Genomic DNA, 12,651 nt, shown 5'->3' with positions numbered 1-12,651 from the left:
TATATATATAAAAATATATATATATTAAAAAATATATATATATATATAAAAAAAAATATATATATATATATAAATATATATATATTAAAAAAAAAAAAAATATATATATATATATATATATATATATATATATATTGCATTGGATAGTTTTAAAGTTTAGCCTTTATAATGGCCTGAATGTACAGGACTGTCTCAGAAAATTAGAATATTGTGATAAAGTTCTTTATTTTCTGTAATGCAATTAAAAAATAAATAAAAAAAGGTCATACATTCGGGATTCATTACAAATCAACTGAAATATTGCAAGCCTTTTATTATTTTAATATTGCTGATTATGGCTTACAGTTTAAGATTAAGATTCCCAGAATATTCTAATTTTTTCCCAGAATTCCCAGAATATTCTAAAAGTTTTCTTAAGCTGTAAACCATGATCAGCAATAATAAAATAATAAAAGGCTTGCAATATTTCAGTTGATTTGTAATGAATCCAGAATGTATGACATTTTTGTTTTTGTAATTGCATTACAGAAAATCACCATATTCTAATTTTCTGAGACAGTCCTGTAATGCTGCATCAACGTTGACGTCATCTGCTCCTGTATGTGACGCCTCACTTGTGGCGCTCTGTCGCCATCTAGCGGCGGATGGAAACACTGCACCCTTAAACGAGTGCTCACAATAATGCACAAGTCTCTTTTCTTGGTGTTGCTCCTTTATTTGAAACATAAAAGTACATTTATTTGTTTTTGTAATGTCAGAGATGGACACGTCGCCTTTCAAACCAACTCCATCTCTCTCTCTCTCTCTCGCATGCGCACACAGAGTCACGTCCTCATTCATTCCATCTCAACAATAAACTCAGAACAAAAAGAAGAAAAAAAAAAATTAAAAAGAAAAAAAATACCATCCCCTAAAATTCGGTATTCATTTACAATCATTCTATCAGTCAGTCATTCATTGGCAAAAGTAAAAATAGGCAATGTAGGAGGAGGTGCTGGTGTCCTCTGCTCACATATCGACAAGTCAGAAGCTTTTTTTTGTTATAAACCATTTCTCTGGCTTCTCCCCCTTTAACGCTGAGGGGTGACAACGGGCCTTTTGGTCATCTTACCGGGTAAATGACCGGAGCTGACAGCTCAACCTGACCTCTACATGTGTCCAACGAAGGTCACATGATCAGAAATGCATATTTTTGGAGTCAATGAACAATATTTTTCACTATTTTCAAACATTTCAGGAGGAATTTGGAGAAGTTTCTGGTTCTCTGCTGCAGACTGAAACAGACGGAAACATGGATTAGATGTGGAGCTCAGCAGTTGGGAATAACACCTTGCTTTTTTTTTTTTTTTTATGTATTCCAGTGTGCTTTGAATCCGTGGGAATTGAGCTTCATGAATTATACGTGAAGAATTAAATGATAAGCCCAGGATATTCAGCTGCACTGCATCTTATTAAACTCTGCTTGCGAGCCACTCCAGTCTGCAGAAGAAAAGAAAGGTTTTATTCCTTGATCCGACTCTACCGTCACCGCGAGCGTTAAATTAAGTTTGTATTTTATGTTTTGGTTCAAGAGAAATCCGCGTTACACGTAAAGCCACAAAGGTCAAAACAAGCCGGCGGGTGTCTCGGCCCGCACCTACACACAGGACTGGAGCTGCGTTAGTAACGCTCTCTAGAGACTTCAGCACATCATCAAAAACTCTATCAAAGACCTAAAACTGTTCTAGAAATCATCGGTTTTAGAAAGTAACGCCCCGTGGTTTTAGTTCGCCTGGCCTCGTTCCTGAGTTGGAGAGAAATGCTTGAGCTGAGCGGAATCGTTACAAACTTCTCCTTATTATCTCCATCATGTGTGGCAACCCGACGGCACCATCCCATTATGATCACAACATTCATCTACTGATATTAACTGTTTTAACGGCGTGCCTCTGAGAGCGTTTCGGAGGAAAAAGGGAGTCCAATTAAACGGAGGAAGGCGTTTGTCGAGACTTCAGCGGAAACACGAGCGTCAGACAACACTAGTCGTTAATGTTTAATCGCTTTTCTAAATTAAAAAGGTGTAAAACTGTCGTTTTTAACAGGGTGACTTAAGAGATTATGATACGAATTGTCCATTTTTCATGAGCTCCGGGGCGTCAGTTCACGCCATCGGACCGACAGTGAGCTGCCAATTATTATTATTAATCAATCAGGATTGTTCTGAACAAGAGTGCTCCGTCAGTTTTAGGCCATCCGTTTTTTGTTTTCAAATGACAAAATAAAAATAGAGAAAGAGAAATAAACCAAAATAATCCGTTCCCCATCTTTTGTTTTGATAATAAAAAACGGAAAACGGAAAACGGATCGTTATCCATTATCCGTTATCCAATTTCATTGATGTGTTTGAAAATCGAAATTGGGAATTAAAACAGCGAGTGGAAAACTCTTTTCTCTATTTCCTATTCGTTTCCAAGGATACTGAAAACAAGGATTGGACAAATGGGGGGATTGCACATGCGCAGTAATAAATGAAGAAAGTTGTTTCTGGTTATTTTGTTGATCAGATTGAAAATTAACAGTTTTAGATTTTTTTTAATGTTGAAACAGAAAATAAATCAAATATGAAACATGGGAGTGAAACATGAGTTTAATCTGTAATCTGTCTTCACTCCGTCATCATGTTGTGACAGTCCGTTCAGCTGCAGCGTCCAATCAATTACATGTACTGAACTCTAACATACTGCCCCCCACCCCCGTTGGAAACGAATAGGAAATAGAGAAAAGAGTTTTCCACTCGCTGTTTTAATTCCCAATTTCGATTTTCAAACACATCAATGAAAACGGATAAAGGATAATATATAACGATCCGTTTTCCGTTTTTTATTACAAAACAAAAGATGGGAAACTGATTATATCTCTATTTTTATTTTGTCGTTTGAAAACAAAAAACCGATGGCCGCGAAGTACACGGACCCCCGGTGTCGCAGCCCCGAGCCCATCGCCATCACTGAAAACCAAAGCTAGTTTTCTTTTTTTGTCATTTTTTTTTTTTTGGGGGGGGTTAAAAAGTTATTATTAAAGAGAAAAAGATGCGCATGAACCAAACTGAACTCCACTTGCCGATTACTGAGCTTTAGAGCTGGTGGTGATGAATTTTTTTTCAGCCTGTTAACCTGAAGATGAGAGAGACATCGGGTTTTTTCTCACGTCTCTGAAAAAGCTGCGACGTCAAGCTTTGGATAAACTAGCGACCCAAAGCCGAGGCCGCTGGAGGTCGGCGTGGAGCACCAGAACCAGCAACCGAGCAGACGGGTTGTTGGTTTTCAGCTCACGTCACAGGTAATCTGACCAAAAGGCAAAACCTCCCAGAGATTCTCCACCGCGGCGCTGGATCCAAATGTAGTGTTGCATGTGCAGCAGCTAGTACTGTGAGATGCTGTGAGATGTAGACAACGAGGGGGTAGTAGTGTTGAAAATGTTATTAGTGTTCATAACATTTCTTGTACGTACGATACTCCTGAAAGCATGTGCCGTTAATTCATGTTAGTGAGAAACAAACGGAGTTACTAGCTTTAACACTGTTTCACATACTGTATGTCACATTTGCCAGATATTCCAGGTTCCCTCCGACCTCCGACCGCCGCTACGACCTCTCTCTGACCTCTCTCTGACCCTCTCCCTTCATCCCTTTCTCCGTCTCTCCGCTCGCTCGCCCTCCCCGGCCCGCCCTCAGTGCTTGAGGGAGAAGTCCCCGGTGTTGAGGCGCGGCCGCGGCAGCGCCCCGAACATCTCCGTCCCGTCCGTGGCCCCGGGGGCCAGCAGGGCCTTCATGCTGGCGGCGATGTGCTCCAGGTCCGCGCAGCCCACCTGGGAGATGGGAACATAGTCGGTCAGAAACACACCGAGACACCAGCTGCTCGCAAAGGATTTTTCTGTTCAGGTTGTTCAAAAACACGATGTTTGACATTCCGAACAGTTACTTGCTGAGCATGACCCCAGACACTTTTACAGTCACATGAACGCAGGGATCCGTCGTGGCTGTTAGCTGCTTGATCAGCGGCCGGGACTCAATGGCGTCTTTGTCTCCAGACGGAATAAATAAGTCTGGATCAACTGAAGCCTAAAAAAACAAGTTCTTTCAATTTGCTTTTTCACCCCCAGAAAATCAGTTCCACCTAAAGGACTCAGACTAGGGATGGGCGGTGTGGACTAAAACATTTATCACCATCATTTCTGGCATTTATCCCCATAACGATAAAAATGATGATAAAAAAATACCAATTCAACTCCACCTTTGTAACTATAAATCTATCTCGCTCTCAGATCCGCCACAAAAAAACACATCAACGGGAATTTATCCTTTTTTCTTTCTTTCCTTCTGGCTCATTTCTTTCTTTCTTTCTTTCTGGCTCATTTCTTTCTTTCTTTCTCATTTCTTTCTTTCTTTCTTTCTTTCTTTCTTTCTTTCTGGCTCATTTCTTTCTTTCTTTCTTTCTTTCTTTCTTTCTTTCTTTCTTTCTTTCTGGCTCATTTCTTTCTTTCTTTCTTTCTTTCTTTCTGGCTCATTTCTTTCTTTCTTTCTGGCTCATTTCTTTCTTTCTGGCTCATTTCTTTCTTTCTTTCTTTCTTTCTGGCTCATTTCTTTCTTTCTTTCTTTCTTTCTTTCTTTCTGGCTCATTTCTTTCTTTCTGGCTCATTTCTTTCTTTCTTTCTTTCTTTCTGGCTCATTTCTTTCTTTCTTTCTTTCTTTCTTTCTTTCTTTCTGGCTCATTTCTTTCTTTCTTTCTCATTTCTTTCTTTCTTTCTCATTTCTTTCTTTCTTTCTTTCTTTCTTTCTTTCTTTCTTTCTTTCTTTCAGGCTCATTTCTTTCTTTCTGGCTCATTTCTTTCTTTCTTTCTTTCTTTCTTTCTGGCTCATTTCTTTCTTTCTGGCTCATTTCTTTCTTTCTTTCTTTCTTTCTTTCTTTCTTTCTTTCTTTCTTTCTTTCTTTCTTTCTGGCTCATTTCTTTCTTTCTTTCTCATTTCTTTCTTTCTTTCTTTCTTTCTTTCTTTCTTTCTTTCTTTCTTTCAGGCTCATTTCCTTCGTTCCTTCATTTCTTTCTTCCTTCTTTTTTCCCTTCCTTCTTTTTTCCCTTCCTTCTTTCTTTCCTCCTGCTCTCTCCTTCCTTCTTCCCTTCCTCTTTTCTCCCTTCCTTCCTTCCTTCTTTCCTTGTTTTCTCTCTTCCTTCCTTCCTAGTATTTTATTTATTCATTTTTTAAATAAAAGCCGTATAACCCCCATTATGTGACTATGTCTCCAGTAAAAACAAGAAACCTGTTTTTCCCCAATGCTAAAAGCGTTTTACTGATTCCCCAACAGACCAAACCAGAACAGGTGCAGCAGGTGTCGTGAAGCGAGACTCATCCGTGTCACATCAACATCCAGGCTACTGTTCACTGATCCAGCTACGGACAAGACGACCGCAAAACACGATAATTAAGTGCAGGAAAACCTAAACATACGGCTAAAACAGCAAATGAAACCTTAAAATAAACCTGGAGGAACATCCAGAGATCTAACGTAGCCTGAAGAAATGACATGGTGGAGTTATTCATGTGGTTTTCAGTGTGTTTGGACTGAGAAGCAGTCCACCACTCGGATCCAAATATTTGTGTTGTAAAAATATTCTGTGCAAGAAAAAGCTATAAAACGATTGTTTTAGTAATTAAAGTCGACTAAAACTTAGAGTTCAGTTCTGAAATGCAATCCCCAAATGCACCAGAATCACAAGAACCAGCTCCAGTGAAGGTAAAACCTTTGTAAGTTTCTTCCTCTGATGAAGTGCCACTTCACAACAGCTTAGGGCTGGGCGATATATCGAGATTTTAATATATATCGATATATTTTCAAACGCGATATGGTACGAGACAATATCGTATATATCGATTAAAAAAAAAATAAAAAAATTAATGATTTTGATAAAGCTTATTTTGTGACAAATTGACTTGAATGTTTTATTAGAGATTTGCACAAATGTTTTGTTATTTGCACAACTGTCAACCTCAGTGGAAAAGTCTGCCTGTTACTGTCTACATTGTATTAATTGCACAGTGTATTTTAATTTAATTGTTATGCAGGAAAGGGATATTTGTTTTATTTTATTCAAGAAGCATTTTTATTCTATATATGCAGGCAGTTTATTTTTATTTCATTTGTTTTATACATGTTGATATTGTGCAGACCTCTGTTAACAAAGGTACCTGTGTGACATTTGGCACGAGGCTTTGTATTAAAACTGACAGTTTTTTAAAGGGTTTGCCTCAGAAAAAAATGAAGCTAACAGAGATGCTATGCTATAATGCTTTGGGGGAAACACCAATTATGTCACAGAAAAAATATCGATATATATCGAGTATCGCCATTCAGCTAGAAAATATCGAGATATGACTTTTGGTCCATATCGCCCAGCCCTATACTCTTCAAGTCACTTTGTCTTTGTCCCCATCAAGACCCAGTCATAGATTACTCAACACAGACTAACAGAGAATTCCCAAATTTAAAGGAAGCGGTTGGCGTCTCCAGGACGGCTGGTGCTCACCCGTTCACCGCTGTTGTTGTCTCCCTGAGCTCGGCCTCCTTTGCACCCCCACACGGGCACCGACACGGGCAGCGAGCGGGCCAGAGCCATGGGGTGGCTGTGGCGCGACATGAACGCCGGCTGACCCACGGCCATCGCGCGCGACGATGGCGGCGGCGCGTCCTCACTCAGGGAGCCTGGTCGGGGGGAGAAATCAACGTCAGTGATCCAGAAACGTGTAATTACGGGTGGAGAAACAACGGCTTACCATCGGTGCTCTCTTCCTCTCCGTCAGACTCAAAGAACGGTTCGCAGTCCCGAGAGAGAGAGTCCTCATCCATCGAAAACACACCTGAGGAAGAAACATAATCAGGAGAAATAATGTACCGTCATGTCCCGTCTAGCTCTGAGTCAGTGCTTTGTTGTGATTATCTACCAGCAAAACTGCTGTTTTCTGTTGTTTAAATTGTGTTTTCATATTTTGATTGGTGTACGGCGACCTTGACTGCCATGAAAGGCGACTAATAAATACAAATAAATGTATTCAAGTATTTACTACTTGCATTTAGACCAGGGGTGTCAAACTAATTTTGCTTGGCGGGCCGGATTTGACCAATTTTTTTCTTGCGGGCCGCACGCTCAAAATAACAAAAACGGTGCAAAATTTAGTTTTTCAAATTCTTTTTTTTTTTTACTATGGTTATCTAATCCAATATCAGTTTAGTTAATTTTAAAGGAAATATGCACTTTGTTTACACTCTAATTATGTAAAATGTATTTCTTCAGGATCTTTTCTTGAAATTTCTCATTTTTTTTTCAAATTATGTATAATACTTTTAATATCATTTTACAAAGATAAACAGAAACAAGTATGTTTTTTTTATATTTCGCTTTTTTATAGGAAATGTAATTAAAAGCAAAATCTTTCTTATTACATCCGAGAGTGTTTCTTTGTGATTTAGAGATTTTTCCAGTACAATTAAGTGTATTTATTTTTAAAAATTGGCGCGGATATTTACGCCAGTGTGCCGAAAAAGTCAGCACTTCTCTTTTAACTGTTTTATTTTGTCACTATCCTCGTATTCAAAACTGAAATTCTCCGAATAAATATCTTCTATCATCTTTTTTAGCAGTGATATTTTTCCTGCGAAAATATATAATAGTAGTCAGTTAATAAAAATAAACGACCGTCTACAAAGAAATAAAATCGGCAAATGCATTCTAGAAAACTAAAAAAATGTCAAACTGCTCTCTTTGTGGAATAACGATGGATTTGTAGAAGAAATATATTATCGGATATGCTGCGATTCATGGCAATTATTTATGCCTTCCTTTTTAGGTTTTGTGCGTTGGAAACTTCTTGCGGGCCGCATGAAAATCTCACTCGGGCCGCACATTTGACACCCCTGATTTAGACTATTTCGGATGCTCCAAACCTTTAGGACACTCTTAATAGTTTAGATTTTGCTGGTGACAACAGTTTTACGCCTCATTCCTCACCGGCACCTTCATTTCCATATTGTCGTCTCTCGTCCATGTCCTCCTCGTCTTCCTCTTCCTCACACTCTTCCTCCAGATCCACGATCCCAGACCTCTGTCTCCCCCGCTCGGCCTCCATGACGCTCCTCTCCCGCTCCCTCTCTCCGTTGCTGTTGTCGCCCTGGCCGCTCACGGCCCCGGGGCTGTAGATGGACGGGTAGCTCTGGGAGTACAGCCGCCCGTTGGGGCTCACGCCGCCCAGGCTGCCGTCGCCCGTGAAGCTCTGCAGGGGAGAGAAGTGCACCGTGAGCTTCTCTGATGGAAACATCCGAGCGGAGAGCAGCACAGACTAGGCCTGTGTTGAAAAGATCGATTCTCCGATTTTAAATCGATTCTCATATTAATTCCTAAAAATCGATTCATATGTCTAAAGATCGATTTAAAAAAAAAAAAAAAAATGTTTTTTTTTTTCATCATTACATTACAACTTTTTTGTTTATGCCCAAAAAAGGAATATTTTGTTGGACACGAGAATAACTGGTACGACGGAGTATTAGGGCCAAACTAAGACAAAAAAATAATAATTGGAAATTACGAGAATAAAGTCAAAACCTAATATTACGAGAATAAAGTCATAATATTACGAGAATAAAGTCATAATATTACGAGAATAAAGTCATAATATTACGAGAATAAAGTCAAAACCTAATGTTACGAGAATAAAGTCGTAATATTACGAGAATAAAGTTGCAATATTACGAGAATAAAGTCATAGCCTAATGTTGCGAGAATATAGTCATAATATTACGAGAATAAAGTCATATTGTTGCGAGAATAAAGTCGTAATATTACGACTTTATTCTCGTAATTTTACGACTTTATTCTCGTAATTTCCAATTTATTTTGTCTTATTTTGGCCCTAATACTCCGTCGTAAACTGGTGCCATGTTTTTGCCTTTAAATATGTTTAAAGGTATGAAAACATTAAAGTTTTCAGTTATAATTGCATAAATTGTCTATATTTCTTTGCCTTATATACTGTCTTGGGGTTACATTTGCATAAATGTTAAAAACCAAATTCTCATAAATGGGGAAAAAATAAAAGCGATTTCATCCGTCTCTGTTTCCTCCCTGGATCTGTTTGGTAATTCTGACCCACGATGTTTCTGCTTCAGTTCTATCAGCATTCTGGGAGCTGATTGGTCCTTACAGCATCATTAGCTGCCAATACTTGCTGTTGAATCTCAATATAATACTAGTATTAATATGTTGCATAACTAGACAGTCATATAATTCATGCAACAGCTGAAAAAACTGTTTTATTAACAGTAACCCAAATCAATATCGGATCAAATCAAATCGTGATAATCGATTCTGAATCTTAAGAATCAGAATCGATTCTTGATATTTGAATGGATCCCCAGCCCTAGCACAGACGTTCACTCACCCCCTTGTGTCCAGGGTCGGGCGTGAAGTCCACCACGAGCTTGGCTCCCTCCGCTGATTGACGCGCATGTTTTTGGGTTGTTAGCATGGTGGTGGAGTGCAGCACGCCGATGTCGTCCATGTAGCGGCGCGCCGACTCCGCCAGGAAGCCCTGACCCCACACGTTGTAGGAGAAATCGCACTCCCTGGGGAAGGTGGTGCCGCCCTCCCGTTTCTTCCCTCCTTCTCCTTCCCCGGTGGACGGCCGGAACTTCTTGCAGGCGGTGAGTATGGCCAGGTCGCAGCCAGACTTTTGGCAGTAAGCTTCTGCTGCAGAGAGCAGCGCCAGCCAGCTCTCCTTGTGGTTGTCTGGGATTTCAGGCTCGGATGACTGGGTGATGGAGGCCATAATGGTGCTAACTACTCTTTAAAGAAACCCTCAGTCGAAAAATGGCTTGATGCAATAACTTAATAACAGTGATGAGTGGTGCAAAATGTAGCAGGAGCTTGGACTGTGACTGAACCGGGACTGACTTTGGTGGCTGAGGGGGCGTCTGTCTGAGTTTCCTTAAGTTGGTTTCTTGCTGGTGCGGATTGCAGATTTTTGCACTGATGAAAATGAAGTGGAAAGTTAAAACTTGTCCGATAAAGAGGCACTGGGTGACATTAAGATATGATACTTTGGATGGTGTCTTTACAAACTGGAGAGCCAGGGGAGAGAAGAGATGTTGCCAACTTGCTGGTGATACCTAAAAACAAAAAAGACAAAAAACAGCATAACATTTATTTGTTTATTTGATTGGATCCCCATTAGCAGCTACTAATCTTCCTGGGGTCCACCCGTAAGTTCACATAGAGTAATGAAAAAGTTCAACTAAAATACAAATTATAGTGATAAGGAAAAACTTACACTAATGATGACAGCAACCATTGCAGCAATAATTAAAACTATGATAACAATTAAAAAAAACATGAGCTGCAAGACTTTAATTATAGAAATCATGCTTGTGCATTGAAAGACTGACTAATTGGAATTTTTTACTTTTTCTAGGCATTTTAACTTTTTTAAGCCATGATTTAGTAAAGGCCTTTTATATTTTTCTAACTTCTTGAGTGCCTCGGTTTTTCTAAATCGTTTTTGAATCTTTTGGATCCCCATGCCGAAGAGCACCTGAAGTTTACTTTTTATACACCCAGCAGCACTCCATGCGTTTGTAGTTGCCTTACAAATTATAGTGATAAGGAAAAACTTACACTAATGATGACAGCAACCATTGCAGCAATAATTAAAACTAGGGCTGTTCGATTAATCGATTTTAAATCGTAATCGTGATTATGTAATTAGAACGATGTTAAAACGTGAAACTCGTAAAATCGATTTTTCACTTTTTTTCTTTATTTATTTATTTATTTTTTTTACCTTGTCTGCACACATATTAATGATTGATACCATATTAATGATGGTGGAAATACCTCTCAATACCTGCGACAAGTGCCCCATGGGAGAGGCTCTTTAGTGTAGGAGGGGGCGTTGTAACATGCCACCGGGCATCCCTCAAGCCAGATGCGGTAGACCGGCTCGTGTTCCTTGCAAAAAACTTGCAAATGTGAATAGCAAATGTAATGACTGACATTACACACCTCTACCTCCTTCATGGGTTGCATTATTATTTAGCATGCAAAGACCCAGTTTAGTTTAATTAGAAAATGTCTTGTTTTATTTAATTGGAAATATACCTTACTGTATGTTTGCAAGTGCTGATTTGCTGATTTTTTTTCAGAGATAAAACTTTATATTTTATTATATTTTTTAAAACTTTTTTTCAACTTATTTTACAGAGCTTTGCACTTTATTCATTCATTTTTGGTTTAATAAGAGCAAAGTTTGCACTTAAAGCCCAATAGGGCAAATGTTCAATAAAAAAACAGCATATTTGAAATCATTTCTTTGCCTTTTGTCAATTCACAAAATAATCGTAATCGAAAATCGGATTTTGAGAGAAAAAAATCGAGATTTTATTTTTGGGCAAAATCGAACAGCCCTAATTAAAACTATGATAACAATTTAAAAAAAACATGAGCTGCAAGACTTTAATTGTAGAAATCATGCTTGTGCATTGAAAAACTGACTAAACCCGTTCAGATAAGTGCAGGTAATCATGTAAACATGCAGAAGAGTTGGAGCTGCCTGTCTCAGCCCTCCTTTCCTCTGCAAGACCAAAGCTAACAACTGTAGCGACGTGCAACGTGAGCGCTGAGTAATGAGGCTCTCCTGTAAAAACTGGCTTTCTGCCATCCTCGCAATCACATCTACCTCGTTTAAAAGCTGCATGTCGCAGACTTTATCAGCCCTGCTGCTGCCACAGCCACTGCTGCTGCAGCTGCTGTTGTTTATCTGCTTGTTTGCTCAGTGTTGTGTGCAACCTCCTCCTGATGGAGCCACATTTCACCTCCATTTTTCAGGCTTTAACAGCGGCCAGGAATCCGCAAATGTGACAAGTGAGAAAAGAAAAGACGGTCACCTACCGGTTCACTTTCCTTCTTCAACCTTGCCAGATGTTAATCGAGCTTTAATGTTGTTTTTAGTCCCACGGATTGTGCCCTCTCCCACGGTTTCTCTCCCCCAGCCAGCAGCGACACCAGAGCAGCAAAGCGGCCGCCGTCAGTCAGGCGCTTCCGCTTAGACTTTCAGCGTAAAAGCTGCGATAGTCTTTTACTTTTCTACAACTAAATTAAGGTCTTAATTTAATTTAAATATGTCTTTGTGAAAAGTAACATTTGTTGGGGTCGAATTATAATAGTTTTTTGCCATCTTGCAAAAGTTTCTATGTACATGACGTAATAATTTAGTAACGTTCAAAAACTGTTCCCCTTCTATGTTCACAGGCAATATATTAAGTTATTAAGTTAGTGTCATCCTTAAAAATGTTTAGGACCAGCTTGGTGGGGTATCTTTTATATAGACAAAATTAACAGGCTATTCGTACTGAAATGAAATTGCCATTTCATGGATATTTTTGTTTGGGTGTTTATTGTATTTTTCTTTGTTTCTTTTACCTTTTCTTTTTCCTTTCTATTCTTTTTCTATTGATTGATTTGTTTTGGTGATTTTGTATTGAGGGGGAGGATTTTTTATAAGCCCTTCGGGCTTCTTTTCCTCTCTTACACAAATTATTTGTCCTTGTATGATAAAAAAAATGACTGTTGTCA

The 12,651-nt window shown here is 39.0% G+C and overlaps 1 protein-coding gene across 2 annotated transcripts; it reads right to left on the bottom strand.

Moving 5' to 3' along the window:
* Window positions 1–694: 694 nt before the first annotated feature.
* akt1s1 (AKT1 substrate 1 (proline-rich)) lies at window positions 695–12,094 on the bottom strand. 2 transcript variants are annotated; one of them, XM_061711144.1, is made up of 6 exons: window positions 11,968–12,094; window positions 9,464–10,190; window positions 8,038–8,299; window positions 6,806–6,889; window positions 6,559–6,734; window positions 695–3,846 (listed from the first exon to the last, which is right to left on the bottom strand). In XM_061711144.1, exons 2-6 carry the CDS (start codon window positions 9,848–9,850, stop codon window positions 3,709–3,711), a joined length of 1,047 nt encoding a protein of 348 aa, XP_061567128.1. In that variant the 5' UTR covers window positions 9,851–10,190; window positions 11,968–12,094; the 3' UTR covers window positions 695–3,708. The 2 variants fall into 2 exon arrangements, with proteins under 2 accessions (XP_061567128.1, XP_061567129.1); XM_061711145.1 differs by having other exon boundaries at window positions 8,044–8,299.
* Window positions 12,095–12,651: the final 557 nt, after the last annotated feature.

Source organism: Cololabis saira, chromosome 21 (assembly GCF_033807715.1).
Source record: "Cololabis saira isolate AMF1-May2022 chromosome 21, fColSai1.1, whole genome shotgun sequence".
NCBI lineage: Eukaryota > Metazoa > Chordata > Actinopteri > Beloniformes > Belonidae > Cololabis > Cololabis saira.
The sequence above is the reverse complement of the archived record's forward strand: the minus strand, read 5'-3'. Positions and strand labels throughout refer to the sequence as shown.